The 15,592-nt window shown below is 34.6% G+C and overlaps 1 protein-coding gene across 2 annotated transcripts in view; it reads left to right on the top strand.

The window, feature by feature from the left end:
- The window catches only part of SEMA3E (semaphorin 3E), a 129,304-nt gene that overhangs the window by 86,357 nt on the left and 27,355 nt on the right, over positions 1-15,592 (top strand). For both annotated transcript variants that reach the window (XM_021539599.3, XM_077783667.1), the window contains exons 5-7: positions 7,537-7,630; positions 14,161-14,280; positions 14,696-14,838. In XM_021539599.3, coding sequence (XP_021395274.2) covers positions 7,537-7,630; positions 14,161-14,280; positions 14,696-14,838 — 357 coding nt within the window. The remainder of the gene's footprint in view (positions 1-7,536; positions 7,631-14,160; positions 14,281-14,695; positions 14,839-15,592) is intronic.

Raw genomic sequence — 15,592 nt, 5'->3', positions numbered from 1 at the left:
AACAGCACAGTTGCTCTTAGTCATTCTTACATTTATAACAGACAAGAGGTTTTTTGAAAGTGCTCTCCATCCATAAAATGAGGTGAATGACATTCATTACTTTTGAATATTGTCTAAATATGGCCATACGTGAAGTGTAAGTTAAATTTGGGAGATTGGTAGAGTGTGTGAATTGATCAGCCATATGAAATGAATTTTCCATCATATTAGACCTGCCCCTTTGCAAGATTAAACACAGATGGTCCAGGGAGAATGAATCCATACGGAGGAATAATAATGTTATCCCATAGAGAAAGAAATCCTCCACCTGTGTGGTAATTTGATGGGGGTAGCAAATATTCTAGTTTTCATTATAATGATGTTTAGATTCTGCCATATTTATTTATGAGAGAAAGTATTTTTCTAAGTGACAGCACCTGGTGAAGTCTATATCATTTTTTGAAAAATAGATTTACTAATCAATAAGGTGTTATCATAATTAAAACAAGGAAAAAACATTTCATTAATATTTTAAAATTATGAGATGAATGTTTAATATTTTATAATCCTTCTATGATATATGACTTGTATTTTTTATTATTTGACTGATATCTATATAGAAAGTAAAAATAACTGTTGCTATCATCTGTGTCATTGGGAGCCAATGGATCCACTCCTCTGCCCTTGTTTCCAGGATGGCCAATTTAGACATGCCCAGCTGAAGCACTGCAAAAGGGCTGTTGGCTGTCTAAGGCTCCACTCCATGGAGAACAGGGTATGTGAGTCCTTCTGAAACTCATCCCAGGTTTAACATAGCTTTTCCTTTTGTGCCCAAAGCATCTCTTCCTCCTTCCACCACTAAAGCCCAGATAAAAGCTCAAACCTTAGAGCTGCATCCTTCCTTTTTTATTTCTTCGTGACCTTTGTTCCCAGTTGTTATGATAGCAATTACTAGATTAGGTCATTACAGAGGGTTTTATTTGGTATTTTCTCTGATATAACCCTCACAATCTCAGCACAAATGTAGCCTGTCTAAACCATGGAAGAGGAAAAGCCTTGGTTAGTGGGGCTCTGTGTAAAGATTCTGCACTTCCCCACAGAAATCCCTTCATTTTTGTTCAGTATTTGTGGACTATCTTTACCTTTTCTTTTGCTTGGTTATAAGACTATATCACCATATACAGCCACTCATACATTTTAATTCTAGAGAGCCTTTAGGTAGTCCATGGAACTTTCATACATATTAACTATCACATTAGTGCAATATATTCAACATCCCTAATGACTCTATTCTTTGCCATAAAGCCCTAATGAGTTTATGTGACCACTTTAAGGTCACACAAAGGTGTCCCTTGTAAAATTCTGATCAATGCAATCACTGCTGATGGAATACTGTGAGCTGCTAAGGAAAAATACCTCTGATTTCTGTGTGCAGTGTGGTGGGATCTTTTTTTTCTTTTGCCAGATTTTTTCACATTCATTAAGTCAGGAAAATATATTATTTCTGTCACTTTAGGCCAGATATTTTGACACAAGTTACAGATTGCTAATCCTTTTGCAAACTCAGACAGCAGTCTGACATAGCTCCAGATTTTAAACATATTTTCAGATTGGAGCCCAATGTGCCTTAATCATTTAACTGTGGAATAAAATGCACAGACCTGAAAAATACATCTGAATTTTTAGGGAGGATTTAATGTCTATAATATTTTATGCACTCTCATCCCATAGGGCGATTGATCTTTTCAGTATGTCAGTGGATAGTAAAGAGGATTGAAAACAGATCCTCAGAAGAAATACTACCTCCCAAATAATCTTAATTATGTCAAATAGCAGAGACCTGACTATTGCAGACAGTTTTTGAGGACTCTATTCCTAATATTGTATCCCCATTTGGCTTGGAAAATAATGTTATGTGAATGCTGAAGGTATAATTTTAAAAGTTAGTAATCCTCTGACAACAAGAAGAGATTTTTCTTTTTTGCCAGTGCTTAGATCCTTTTGAAAATTAATGTTTGGATTATTTAAAGGAGATATTACATGAAAAATTATTTCTCTCTTGAAGCATCCCTGTCTTGCTAACCTGTATACCTGCAAGCCTGTTTTATGGTGACTTAAATAGGGCAGTGTGTTTACAATAGGAATTTATTAGTATCATTGTTAGTATTTGGAGCACAAGTTCCTTTTTATAAACTCAATTAGATTCCACTGGGTTTCAATTTTTAATTTTTCAATGAATTAGTTGGCTTTGTAGCAATTAGACACCTAGCTGATGTTTGGGACTATATTTATCAGATAATGCTAATGCACATTTTTCTTAGCAACAGATTTAGTCTGCTTAAATACAAAGGGCTAAATAATAGGAGACACCTTTTCAGGCCTCATCCAATAAGTTATTTTCTGCTCTTATACAAACTATTTTCCTGTAGATCTCTTTTACCATGTGCCTTCTTGATGAGGCAAGTGTACAGATTAAGGCAGGTCATGGAGTTGAATGTTCACTTTGGAGGTTTATATCTGAATTATATTTTTTGCTGATTTACATACATGTTCTGTGATCTTTCAGATTTATTTTTTTAATGAGAAAGTCAAGGTTCAGTCTTCCTAAAAGAAGCTTCTGAAGAGTCTATTCAGTGTGTCATTCTATGCTGAAATAAAAATGTAAGAATAAGTATACAAGAAAGAGAAAAGAAGTGAAAAATACTATTTTGAGAATATATAAAACAAAAGAATATTTGCAGAAAAAGTAAATTTATATATTCTAAATATATGTGAATTGATACTAGAACCATTATAGTGCAAAAGAGAATGGAAATCAAGATGAGGTTTGTAAAGCATTTCACTGGTGTAACTGGATTTTTTTCTCATGTGAGTGATTGAATACTGAACAAATGCATGGAAACTTTTTGATCTCCAATTTTTGATGGCTTAAGAATTACTTAAATATAAAAAAGAGTACAACATATATGATGCTAACACCATGTGGCTTTATTAAGAATTTTAAAAGAACACTTCTCATAGCTTTGCACAAGCAAAGCATCTCTATTTTATCTTTTCCCTTTCAATTCGCTTTGCATACAAACCCTCCTTCTTCTAGTTCTCTTCAACAAAGTATAAATTACATGACCTCTAGAAATGAAATGCAACAAACAGCTCTTGGATGTAATATCATTCTTACTTTAAGTTGAAGAACTATGAAATCATTAAAGCTGAGAAAGAATTTTGTCCAGTGCTTTAGAGCAGTAGTGAATAGTATAGCCAGTGTTTAAAAATATACTTAAAAAAAATCTGCACAGATTTTCCCCACTATACTCTAAATATGACTTAATATCCAGCAAGGTAAACAATATGAAATTTTTAGGGGAAAAAATAAAAAAAAAAACCAAATCAAAACATATCACACACCAGGAAAAAAAACCCCAAAAAACACTACCAACCACAAAAATACACAAGCCCCCTTGAGAACAGACCATGCCAGTAGTGTTGCAACAAATGCATGCACAGTTAAGGGTGTATTTAAATATTATTAAATCGTTTCAGTCTCCCTTAAAAAATGCCAGTATCATATATTTTACTTTTTTTGTTGTGTGGAAAATAATAAAATTTAAAGTGAAATAACCAAAACACCACAAATTCTCACAGAAAATCAAATTATTTTTCTCTCATAAAAATAATATCTTAGGAAAACACAACTAAAACCTCAGTATCTTTAAGTCCCTGGTTTACTGAAAAGATACAGATATTGTATTAATGTTCAGAGTAGGCTTAGTCCCTTTGCTGAATGGAAGTCAGCATGTGTTTTAAATTAATCACATGCATAAGTGTTGTCTTGACCCGGAGCAAAGCAGCACTTGGCATTAGTGAAAGCAATTTTTTGCAACAAATGTTAAATTCAGTCTTTAAATTTTAATGCCTCTTATTGACCTTTCCTTTCACTATTGTTTATAGCCTACATTATTTAGCCTTCATTGTCTAAAGTTATCAATTCGTATCAAGTTAATGGCAAAATGTTGAATGCTTTGAAAATATCTTCTATTTCTTTCAAAGAACATTATTATTTTAATAATAGTTGAAAGTGTATTATGTTTCCTGAGTCACTGGTATCATAAATCAAACCCAGAAGCCCATTTCTTTTCCCAAGCTACATGTAGAAACAAGTAATTCCACTCCCATCCTTCCATATGTGCGTTTGCATAGTTTTTACCCTAACCACTGAAAAATGCCCATAAAATAAATTATGATGTTGAATTGATGGGCTGTATAATCTGTGAGGAAACTGTCAGTTTTACTCTGATATTTCTCAAGGGATTTCAATGTCAAAAACTGCAAGGAGGGTTAGAATTATGGAATTAGCCTTCAAAGCTGATTATTAATGTGCAACGCTTATTTCATTTAAACTGGCATCCCATGGAAGCTGACACATCTTACACCTGAACTTCAGTTACTTGCCCCAGTGATAGGAATAACTTATTGCAACCATGGAATATTTGGCATGCTGTCCTAAAAGCTATAGGTGGAAAATCTCTCTTGGAGGAGTCATTGCTTACATTTTCAGCAACTTTTCTGACAGTTACATATGTCTGCAGGCATTTATGAGATACACATCCTGCTTTATATCAAAACTAGTGACCTCCTCTTAAAAATTCCAAAAAATTGCACTGAAATCCATTTTTTTTGTCTACCCCCAGTGTTAACACTAGATTATATATTTAGACCACAATCCTTATTCATAAATTCCAGACAATGAAAGGATACTATGCATATTGTTTAGCATTTTCATTCCACAGTCATGTAGTTAGCTGTTTTAAACACATTCATGTTATGAATGTTAAAAGAGTTTTATTTTTACCATTGATTTAATTTTGGTCCTCAGGGAAATGATTCATTACATTAGTAGCTTTTTTATTGTGCTGGTATAATTTTGTGTACAGTGATGAAAAGTTCTTCCACGTCATCCAGAAGACTCCTCTACTGGCCACATCTCCCTGCTGTGAGTACCAGTGGCATTTTAACAGGGGAAGACCAAAATATGAAGTGTGTTTTATGATAACCTGGTGGGATCATGTCTCCTCCAACAGCAGGAAAGCATTCAGTTTCTATTCCCTATGCAGTACAAAATGAGAGTCACAAACTACAAACCGGGAAGAGCAGAATAATCTATCAATTTTTAACTCTTGGTTTGTCTCTCCACTTCTAAATCTTTAGTGAACCAATTCACTGACAAATAGTTTAGTTAAGGTCCTGGAGGAGAAACTCTTTCATGAGTAACTTTATTTTGAATACCCAACTAGAGAATACATAACTTCAGACGGTTTTTAGAAATATTTCCTTTACATCAAATTTGATGCCATTATGACTCCAAAGTACTTTTTCATTATTTCAGAAAGTTTTTCTTTTCCTTCCTGAGTTCACTTCACTCTTTTTTTATCCTTTGTTGACTCAAAATGTTACAGTATTTATTTTTGAAAAATACATGGTATGTGATGTTTGAAAAGTATGGAATGGGACTGAGATTTCCACACACAGGGAAATATTTCTTCATTGTTTGACATTTACCCAACAGCAGAGGGAGAATAGTTACTACTGATGTGAAATTGTTGCTGATACAGCATAAAAAAAATATTCCTGCACCATCAGTCTCTACCCAAGACAGTTCTTTTCTGCTACATCAGCTTTAACAACCAGGCACTAATATATCAGGCTTAGGCCAACAAAGAAGCTTCTGGAGAGGTGAGATTATAAATGCTTTGTTACCTTGTGAGTTTTAGGTCCATTACCTAAAATTTGTATGGCTTTTTCCTTATTTGTTTTATTTTGTTTTATTTTTTTAAAATTTCATTTTATGAATTTTTCACTGCAAGTACACATGAAACAATGTCCTCTTTTGGCAGAACTACATTCTGAGTTGCATTCCATTTTTTATAGAAGCTCTCTAACTACTCGGAATAGTTCTTTATGACCAGAGGTTGCAGCAAAATTACATGTATGATTTAGAAGTTGAGAATGTATAACAGGTACATCAGCTTGTCTGATCAAGGGATTAAGATGTGAATAATGCTTTGAAGTCCAGGGGCTTATGACAAATTCAAGATTGACTGTTTTAAATTAAATGCACATAAAGATTCAATTGTTTAACAATTAGTAGGCATTAAGAACTCTACAACTTTTCATTTTCCTTATGCATTTTTTCTTTCTGTCTTTTTAAATTATTGTTTTATTACTATTATTATTATTTTTATCTTTCTAGTTTTCCATCTTCTGCTTCTTTGGTCCTTGTCTTTTTAGGCTGGTTTTTATTTTTGCAGGACAGCATAACTGTCATGAAGCCACCTGAAGAGAATATTCACTTAGTTTCTGGGACAATCCCACTTTCTTGTGAATTTTGTATGTGGTAAATTATGATTTTTTTTTTCTGTGCAAATATTGAATTAGTCTAATAAATATGTGAAAAGTTCAGTCTAATAAAACTTGATTTTTATGACTAAAAAGTCCTTGGACATTTTTGATAATGTATTCTGTAAGGGAGAAACCAAGGCAAGTATTTCTCAAAATTCTGGGGGATTTGGTTTCCTGTTGCATGTAACTTTATGCCTCATAAAATATTTGCTTCATATATTAGGAACATGAACCTGAGATTTAGTTTAATGAACAGGTAGGTTACATTTATCCAGTATATTTATATAATCTGCATTTCAGTGGACTTTTGAGTAAGACTTTACACAGAACTGGAACTACTAAATTATTAAAATATTTGCTTGTCACACACTTGGTGGCTGTGTGGCATATTTTTTATCAAGCATTCATAGCTTTGTATGTATTTGTCCTTTTATTCTCCCCCTTCTCTGTGTTTTGTGTCTTGCTGTTCTGTTAATATCTAAATTAAAAATATTGTGTTCTCACTTGATATTTTAATCAGACATTAATGGGCTTTTCTGTGAAAGCTGAGACAAACATACCATTTTAAATGAAAATTTAAATTGTAAATTCTTTCTCAATCTTTACAGCCTTATACAGACAATTTAAACCAAGTTGCCAATATTTTTAATACTGATATTCTGTTAAATCCACTGAAGAAATCACATCTGCTCTGAAAACCATAACTGGGGATTCGTCCCTAAACATACTTCTATGAAGAAGATATATAAACATCTCCAAGCTATGAAGAGAAGATAACACAGTCTGATATATTTAACAACTACTGGGAAAAAACATTGTTTAAAGGGGGAAAACACATTCCATGGTGAGACATATATTTAATGCTTAGATAATTTAAAGAAAAGATAGAGGAATCTTTCCTCCCTACTCTCACAGAAATGAAAAAGTGCAATTTTAGTGCATATTTTTCTGATTCTTTTAAGGCAGTGCACACACAAGGGTGATTTAGAGAAACCCAGAGAATTTTTACTAGTACATCAGTGAGCAACCATAATTGTGTTTTCTCCCTAATGAAGTCAATCCTCTACAAAGGTATAACGAAGTTAGAGCTTGTTTATTAGCGCTGTGCTTTCTTTGCCTGTAGGGTTTATGGTGTTCTCTGTCTTTTTTTTTTCCCTTAAGGATCATCTGTTTCAACTGGAATCACACAAATTTGAGAGAGGACGAGGCAGGTGCCCTTTTGACCCCAGTTCTTCCTTCACCTCCATCTTAATTGGTAATGATCTTTATGTCACAAGCTTCACAGTCCTGTCAGTCTGTCATTCCAAGTCTGTTTCTTCAGCACACCAAAGTGTTGTCAGCCTTCCATTGCAACCTTCCACATGTCAGACTTAATCCTCCTGGTGCTGCCCACATTAATATTGCATTCCAGGCAGCATTAACCACAGCAAGGGTGTCTCACTGAAGTGGAATGTTGAATGGCATGTGCCATTCTGAAGGTAATTGATTGTTTTGTAATTATGGAAATAATAATTTCCTGCTTTCCTTAAAAGCAAAGGAGCATGACTGGTTTAGTCATTTACACCACTTTTGTTTTCATCTACTGAGATGAATTTGAGCAACAAGCACCCAATAAAAAATGTGAATTTAACTGGTTTTATATAAAGCTTTATTGATTATAATTTTTGAGATTATTTTTTTTTATTTCAATGCTGCCTTCTAACAAAACTGCCGCAAACTGGTGATTCTGTGTTAGAAGCATTAAAGAAACTCAAAAGATATAAAAATAGAATTCAATCTAAGTCCTGCCTTGCCAGGAAGCTGTGCTGAGATAGGGCTCCTCCGGGCTTTGCTGGGAAGTGTAGCACTACAGGACTGGGATCTTTGGAGTTGTGATATAGCAAACCATATGGGCTTTCCTCAAATGTTTTCTTAAAACATTTTCTGAGATGAAGTAAAGACAGTCTTGGCACTATTGATTAAATGTACATTCACTAAAAATAGCCTGGAACAGCAGGTAAATGGTAAAAGCTAGATGTTAGGGAGTTAGGGAGTGGCACAATGATTTCTGGGTTTAGAAAACATAAATAGAAACTGAGCATTCAAAAGGTATATAGATTAAAAGAAAGAGCTAGAAAAAGAAGCTAAAGTTTATATAAATTTTCTATTTTTTCAGGGATAAAAAAAGAGGATTTTAGGGCTCTTTTGATATTTGCATTTGTCTCTGTATCTTAAAGTCAGAAAACGAAATTCTCTGATGATTAACTACAATTGTATTTCTCATCCATGGTTGTGATGAAACATTGGTCATGAGTGACATGCTAGGTTTATTTGTTCCTTTACATTAACAAATTAATTAAAAGAAGAATCTTCAGCAGTAATGACAAATCTTTCACACTGCAGCAATTCATCAAAATATCCTTCGATTTCATTAAAAGTAAAAAGTAAATTAGAGCTCTAAATCTTAAGAGTTAGTGGGTTAAGAAGTCATAGAAGAATTAGAAAAACATACTGTATGTTGCCTGACCCTTCAAAATCCATGAAGCACTGATTGTTATGCTTCTATCTTACCCTTATTTCTAAATTGTTTCTACAGTTTTTGTCAGAGTCCAGTCTCAGCTTAGCATGGGAACAAAAACTCATGGAATTGCTGTAGGCCTGAAACTTCACGGTCTAATCTTGAAGTCCTTCTCAACCTTTCCTCAGATAGAACTAAGTAAATAAATTAACCTGATCATGTTCCTACTGTGAGATCAATGCGAATTTTACTTGCTTAAATGGAAGCCAGATTGTCCCACTGAGCTTTAAGAGTTTGCCTGAATTATGGGAGGTCCTATGGATGCCCATATTTTTATTTGAAGGAGAAAACAATTCCTTTACCCTTCCCTGATAAAGGCTGAGTCTTGGAGGTCCATTGACAAAGATATCTGACAAAGCTAAATATTCTCTAATGTAGCAAGATTAACAGGAGAGAATAATATTTTTGTCAGACACCTGATACACCATAAAACAGACTTTCACATCTTCATCAAAACTTGCAAAGTATTTAGAGGCTGTTTTTCTAGCTATCCATTAGGAAATTCTATCATTTCAAGTTATCATGGCACTATATTTTGAAAGCATAAGAAAATTCTTCCAAGAATTTATTATTTTATTTATTGTTTCTTATTTTTAAATAATGGAGTTAAACACTTCCAACACTTAGAAAGAATATCTTAAGGAAGTTTGAATTTCCATTTATTCTATTTTATTCTACCAACTTCTACTACCCAAAGACAGAGAGTTCAAATAATAAAATGCTGCACCTTAGATTCCAGGATGTATGTCCTTTGTCTCTGCAGGTAGCCAGTTGAAAATGTTGGAAGACCTAGATGCAAACACAGAGAATAATAATCTTTTAATTGACATTTGAGAATGAGAAGACTTCTAATGCCAAATGCACTGAGGAGGAAGGGATGTTCCCTCATTCAGGCAAGCACTGAGTTCAGCTCATGATGGACACTACCCCATGACAGGAGATGCATACCACACCATGCACACTCCAGAACTGGTCTTTCAGTCCTTCTTCCAATGCTTGGAGGTTTAATTCTTCTTCATGCACTTCAATGTTCTTAGAAAGTGAAATCTGGTCCAGGTATGAAGTCAGCATGGTCTTGGAGGCTGCACCCCAGAGCTGTCTGCACTCTCTGATCCAGGTTCAGCCAATGCGCATGTCCTTGAAAAGGTTTTATGCAAACCTGTTTGTGGCAAGCACATTTTTCTCCCTCTCAAGATTTTCATAGAGGTGCACAGAGAGAAATGAAAGAGAAAACAATTTCTATTTCTGCTCCTTGTTTTTCCTATGTGGAATGTGTTTGGAAAATTGTTTACCTAGAGTGAGTGCTTGATTGGATTCTGGTGAGGATTGTTTGAGCCTGATGGCCCAACCAATCCACTCTTGAGAGGGTCACGAGTTGTATTAGAGTTAGTCAGAGAAAGTAGTATGTAGTTTTAATATCCTCCTTTTATATAGTATAGTGGTGTATTTTAGCATAGTTATAATAAAGAAATAATTCAGCCTTCTGAAATGAGTCAGATATCGTCATTTCTTCCCATTGGGTTCACCTGTATTTACAAGACCTGTTAGCAAAGCACACCCCAGCTCCTTCTTCTTCCTTAGGAAAGTATTCAAAACCTGCTCCCACCTCTGCCCCCACATGAACATAGCACCTACACCAGCGTGGCCATTGACTAACAGCGAGGAGTAGGCTAACAAGAAAACTTTATATACCTCTCAAAAAGTTTTAAAAGCTTTTAAAATCTTGATCTTGGAAGATCATTTGCACCATAACCACTTAGGGCCATATTTAGCTGGATTAATTTAGGAAGAAAGATAATCCCTTTTTCCCCATATCTTTATGTCTTTCAACACAAGAGTCAAAATAACCACTCCAACAACAGTTCATGACTTGGCTTTAAAATGAAATATCTGTGCTGTTGTAAGCATTATTGTAGGTTATCTGACCCACTAGTGAAGTAGCTTGTGATAAATTCCTCAATATATGAACAATTAATTTATTGCCAGCATCAGGACACAGAATGGAAGTTGGATGGCAGACAGGCTGTATAAAATGTTTATGTTTAGCTCAACAGTATATAAAACTTTTGGACTTTTAGTCCTAATTAACTCCCCCATCTGCTTTCAATAGCCAAAACTATTTTTGATACCAGATCTTGCACACTGATCAACTTAGACCACACTAGCTGAAAAATTAGTTTATGTCCACGTATTCTTACCTGTAATATATCAGAAGGAAGTGGTGAAAAACCTAAAGTACATCTGAATAGGCTGATATCCAGGGAATCCAAAAGTATTTTCTTCTTTTGCAGATTTAAAAGTTAGGTATTTTTGTCTCTTTTTCTAGTCTAGACAAAAATACATTTTTTCTCAAAATAAAAGACAAAATACTTGAGTAGCAGAGAGAAAATACAAATATACAGAGGTACTAGTTTGCCAGTTAAGCAACAGTGTTTCTTTTACTTTTCGATTCTCCTACTGCCAAATGTATCATTTTTCTAAAATGTGAGTCTTCTGCTTTTAGACATCATATGAGTAATAACTGACTGACAGTCCAAGAAATGCATAAAGGTGCAGTTCGTGTTCTACTCATTACATTCTAATGCTTTATTCATAAAATAAATTTTCCATTTTACACAAAAAAGACTACTGATGAATAATAGCATGTGTTTGCATTTTCACCTTCCAATTTCATGCAGGTACAAAAAGCATACCACCTTTAAAGTGGTAGCAGCCTATTTATAGATATCTTTTGTATGAGTAATTAAATTTAAATGCTTCAATCTGTTTTGGTTTAGGGTTGTCACTTCGAAATTTTGAAGGGCTTAGAAAAAAAAAGTTTGTATTTTAATTTGTTAATATTTTTCCTTGAATAAAAGGCAAAATTAAGGTGGTTTTAAATGGTCACAATTAAATTTGTTAGCTTGAAAAAATGCTAGCTAAAAACTATGTGTGTATCAGTTGAGCTAAAACTGGTCTTTGAGGTCCATGGGAGTTTTCTGTTTGCTTAAATAAGGAAAGAATGAACATTTTATTCTTTTTAGAACTAACCAGGCTGTTACCCTGATTAAAAAAAATACTTAAATGTTAACATTTTAATGTGTAGCTGAGGTTAGATTGGAAGAGGGGAGGACTAGGGAAGGTCTCTGAAGTTACTCAGCTGATTTTCACTGGAAGGTGGATGTTAATCAATGTGATGTGCAGCAGTCTGAAACCCTGCAAACAAAACAGGATTGAATTGATATGTGATAGTAGTTTTTTAAGGGAGGAGAAAAAAATAGAAATCTTTCCAGAATTCTTCAAGCCTCAGTCTTAGGTTATCTCTAAATCTGGAATTGGTCAGCACCTGTAAAAACCTAGCAGTGTTCAAAATTCATAACTTACAAAGATACAAAAGACTATTGAAAAGGACAAGAGAAGATCCTCTTAGTGTGAAAAGTACAAAATATCTCATAATTTTGTTGAATGTTTTTGTGCTGAGATATTTGGCAGCCACATTTGTCAGTACTGTCCCATTGTTGTTCTTAGGTGAAGTCACACATGCTACTTATATTTAATTTAGTAACATTTTCTCCCCTCAGGATCTCACAGGTACAATCAGTTATAACGTCTTCAGTACACAGTAGAATGCCATACCAGCAGGCTAGTTATTTATATCAATATTTTATTCCTATGTCAAGCAGAAGGAAAAGACTTCATATTCAAACTTGGGAACATCTGGACTCACAGATGTCAATCCTGATCATTGGCAATATGTGATGAATCATTTACCCTACATCAATGCATTTTCCAAGATACATTATAGTTCTGAACAGATAAAATGTCCTGTTTTGCATTACACATCACCTAAACTAAAAAGAATACCAGCTAGTCTGATACATTTTTCCAATAGAATTCCCAAAGGGAGATATATGACTAATGTAACTCATTAATTAGGGATGTGAAGATTGTATGAAAAAAATAAAGTTGTAAAGATCCTGGTAAATTCTACAGTTTAGGCAACTCTGTGCTGTTTGAAAAATGAAGTTCTCTATTCATTTTGGGCAACCTTCACTTCTAAAGATGCTACAATTTATACTTCTAGCTTTTTATTTTTTACTTCACTTGCAAGTATTTTACACTAAATCTCGACCATGTATTTTCCAGGGCAATAACCATTCTGTATATTATGAAGCCTAAAGCAAAACTATGCTCAGCTCTGGCTCAGCAGAAGTGTTGGAAGCAGCCCCAACTGACAAAATATTAACTTTTCAGAATAATCATTCACAATTATGTCACCATTCAATTCATGTGTCTCTCTTGAAAGAAACAAAATTCACACTGTGGGAGACCTGCAAACAAAATTCTTGCTTTCTGATATTATCTTTATAAGTGCCAGCAAACGATATTTGGATGTATCAGTCATGTTTATTTTGATTAGGATGCAGGAAGCTGTGTCACTGAAGCTTCCACTCAGATTCAACTGGAAATAATTTATTTTCCTCTCCTTGTACAGTTTAATTCCTTTTGTGTTATTTTCTAGGATAAGGATGCCACCTAGTGACAACTGCTTGCTGAAGCTGTCTGTTTCTTAAATTGGAACTAAAAAATTTTCAATACAAGTCCACAAGTATATGAAATAAATTATTGTTAATGCTTGGTCAGTTAAGGGGAATAGTATCCATGAAAAACTGAAAGGTAGAAGTATGTATGGCATTTTCCTAAGTTAAAATATATCCAGTATTATAATCTGAGTCAGAGATAGGCTTGAATTTTGAACATATTAAATTATACCTATATACATATTTATTTTTCAACAGCGTCTGTCATTCAGTGCATTATTTCTAAATTTTCTGATGATTGCTTAATTTGTGAATACCATCTAAATCCTTTGAAAATGAGATCCAATTTCTGTTTTCATGAATTTTTCAAGAACTGTTAATCACTAGTTGTAGAGGATGGATGAAATCTCAGGTTCTGTCCTTGCACTGGTAAATATTTCAGTGCTAGAAAAACAAATTATTTCTGGACCAGAGAAAAATAGTGCCTGTTTTTGTGTCCACTGAACATGGACAGAAAGTTATTCCCAAACTGTAATTATTCCAGGTGAGGTGGAACAGTTCCAGTAGGATGCCTGGAAAACCTCTCAGCCTAATAATTAGCACATACCATATTTGTAATGTAGTTCCTATAGCATGCAATGAAATTAATATGGAGAGTATTACCAAATTGTTTCATTTTAGGTTTTTATTTGAATGTCTGGTCTGCAGGTGGTGAACTTTTTACTGGTCTCTACAGCGACTACTGGGGAAGAGACGCTGCCGTGTTCCGCTCCATGAACCGCCCGGCGCATCTCCGCACCGAGCCCGACAATGAGCGCCTGCTGAAAGGTGTGGGAGGAGAAGGAGCTGAAAGCAGAGGTGTTTCACATGGCTGGGCAATTTCTGGTTTGCATGGCATCATATTTGCTATGCAAATATTAGCGTCAGGTTTTAGCCTAGCTCAAATTAAAGTATGTAAAACGTAGAGAATTGGACTGGAATTGCCTTTTGCAAAAATACAAAGGAATATTAATTTGCCAGTTGAAGGTATAAAAATACTTCAATATTAATCTGTTCCACATGTTCTATAGATACTCACCAAAATTTTTTTTTACTATTTCTATCACCCAGTTGCCCTTAGATAGCTCTCTGACTGACAGAGCCTTTACTTCTAGTTTTGGTTGCTATCAGCTGGTTTTAAGGCTTGAAAAAATAAGGCAATATTTTAATAACTGGTCTCAATTCCTTTTTGTTTTTTTTAAAGAACCAAAATTCGTTGGCTCATACATGATTCCTGACAATGAAGACCACGAGGATAACAAAGTATACTTCTTCTTTACTGAAAAAGCTTTGGAAGCTGAGACAAGCACTCATGCCATATATACCAGAGTGGGACGTGTATGTGCGGTAAGAGTCTTTGATGGTGCACATAAGAAACTAGAACAAATGATGCAAATTAATCAGCATCATTTTCAGCAAATTATTATCACAAACAGACTTAAGTTTTACAAGGAGCAAAAAGAAGGAAAAGATTTTGCTTCCCTGTACTGCTCTGTTTGATACTGCATTTCCCACTCAGACCATCCTCTTGGTGGGCTGATCTCGTCACTTTTTGGCTCCCTGGTCCTACACACAGCAGTAAGACCTTGGGCAGTTGCTGGAGAGGAGCACTGTTAACATATGATCTCCCAGCTGCCCATATTGGTGCTTTCTAAACACTGATGAATTTTGGGTGCCTTCCTCTGCTAATAACCAAGTACTGTAAGGCTAATGAGAGGAGCTCTCCCATTTTCCTACTGGGACTATACCAGCATGATAAAAGGAAAGAAAGAGAAGGATATTTCTTAACACCTGATTTTGTTTCAAAAAAAGTTTGTACTCTGCCTCCTAACTGTAGGGGATACAGTTTAAGGGATAGTTCAGAGGATTCCTAAAACTATTGAGCAAAGATCAAGATACAATTAATTATTTTCTGTCACTAGAGTAAGTGGTATTTGTCATGTATGCTCACCAGCATACTGCACCTCTAACTTTCTTAGGTATAACTTAAAAACCTCTGATGTATACAAAGTACCAAATTGCAGCCTCAGACATTAATGTCTTGGACTTCTGGGTTCCAACCTGCATCAAGATCCAAGCTGGAATTCTTTGGGTTATGTTC

This window comes from Lonchura striata, chromosome 5, assembly GCF_046129695.1.
Source record: "Lonchura striata isolate bLonStr1 chromosome 5, bLonStr1.mat, whole genome shotgun sequence".
Taxonomy (NCBI): domain Eukaryota; kingdom Metazoa; phylum Chordata; class Aves; order Passeriformes; family Estrildidae; genus Lonchura; species Lonchura striata.
This window is presented reverse-complemented; position numbering and strand designations above follow the sequence as displayed.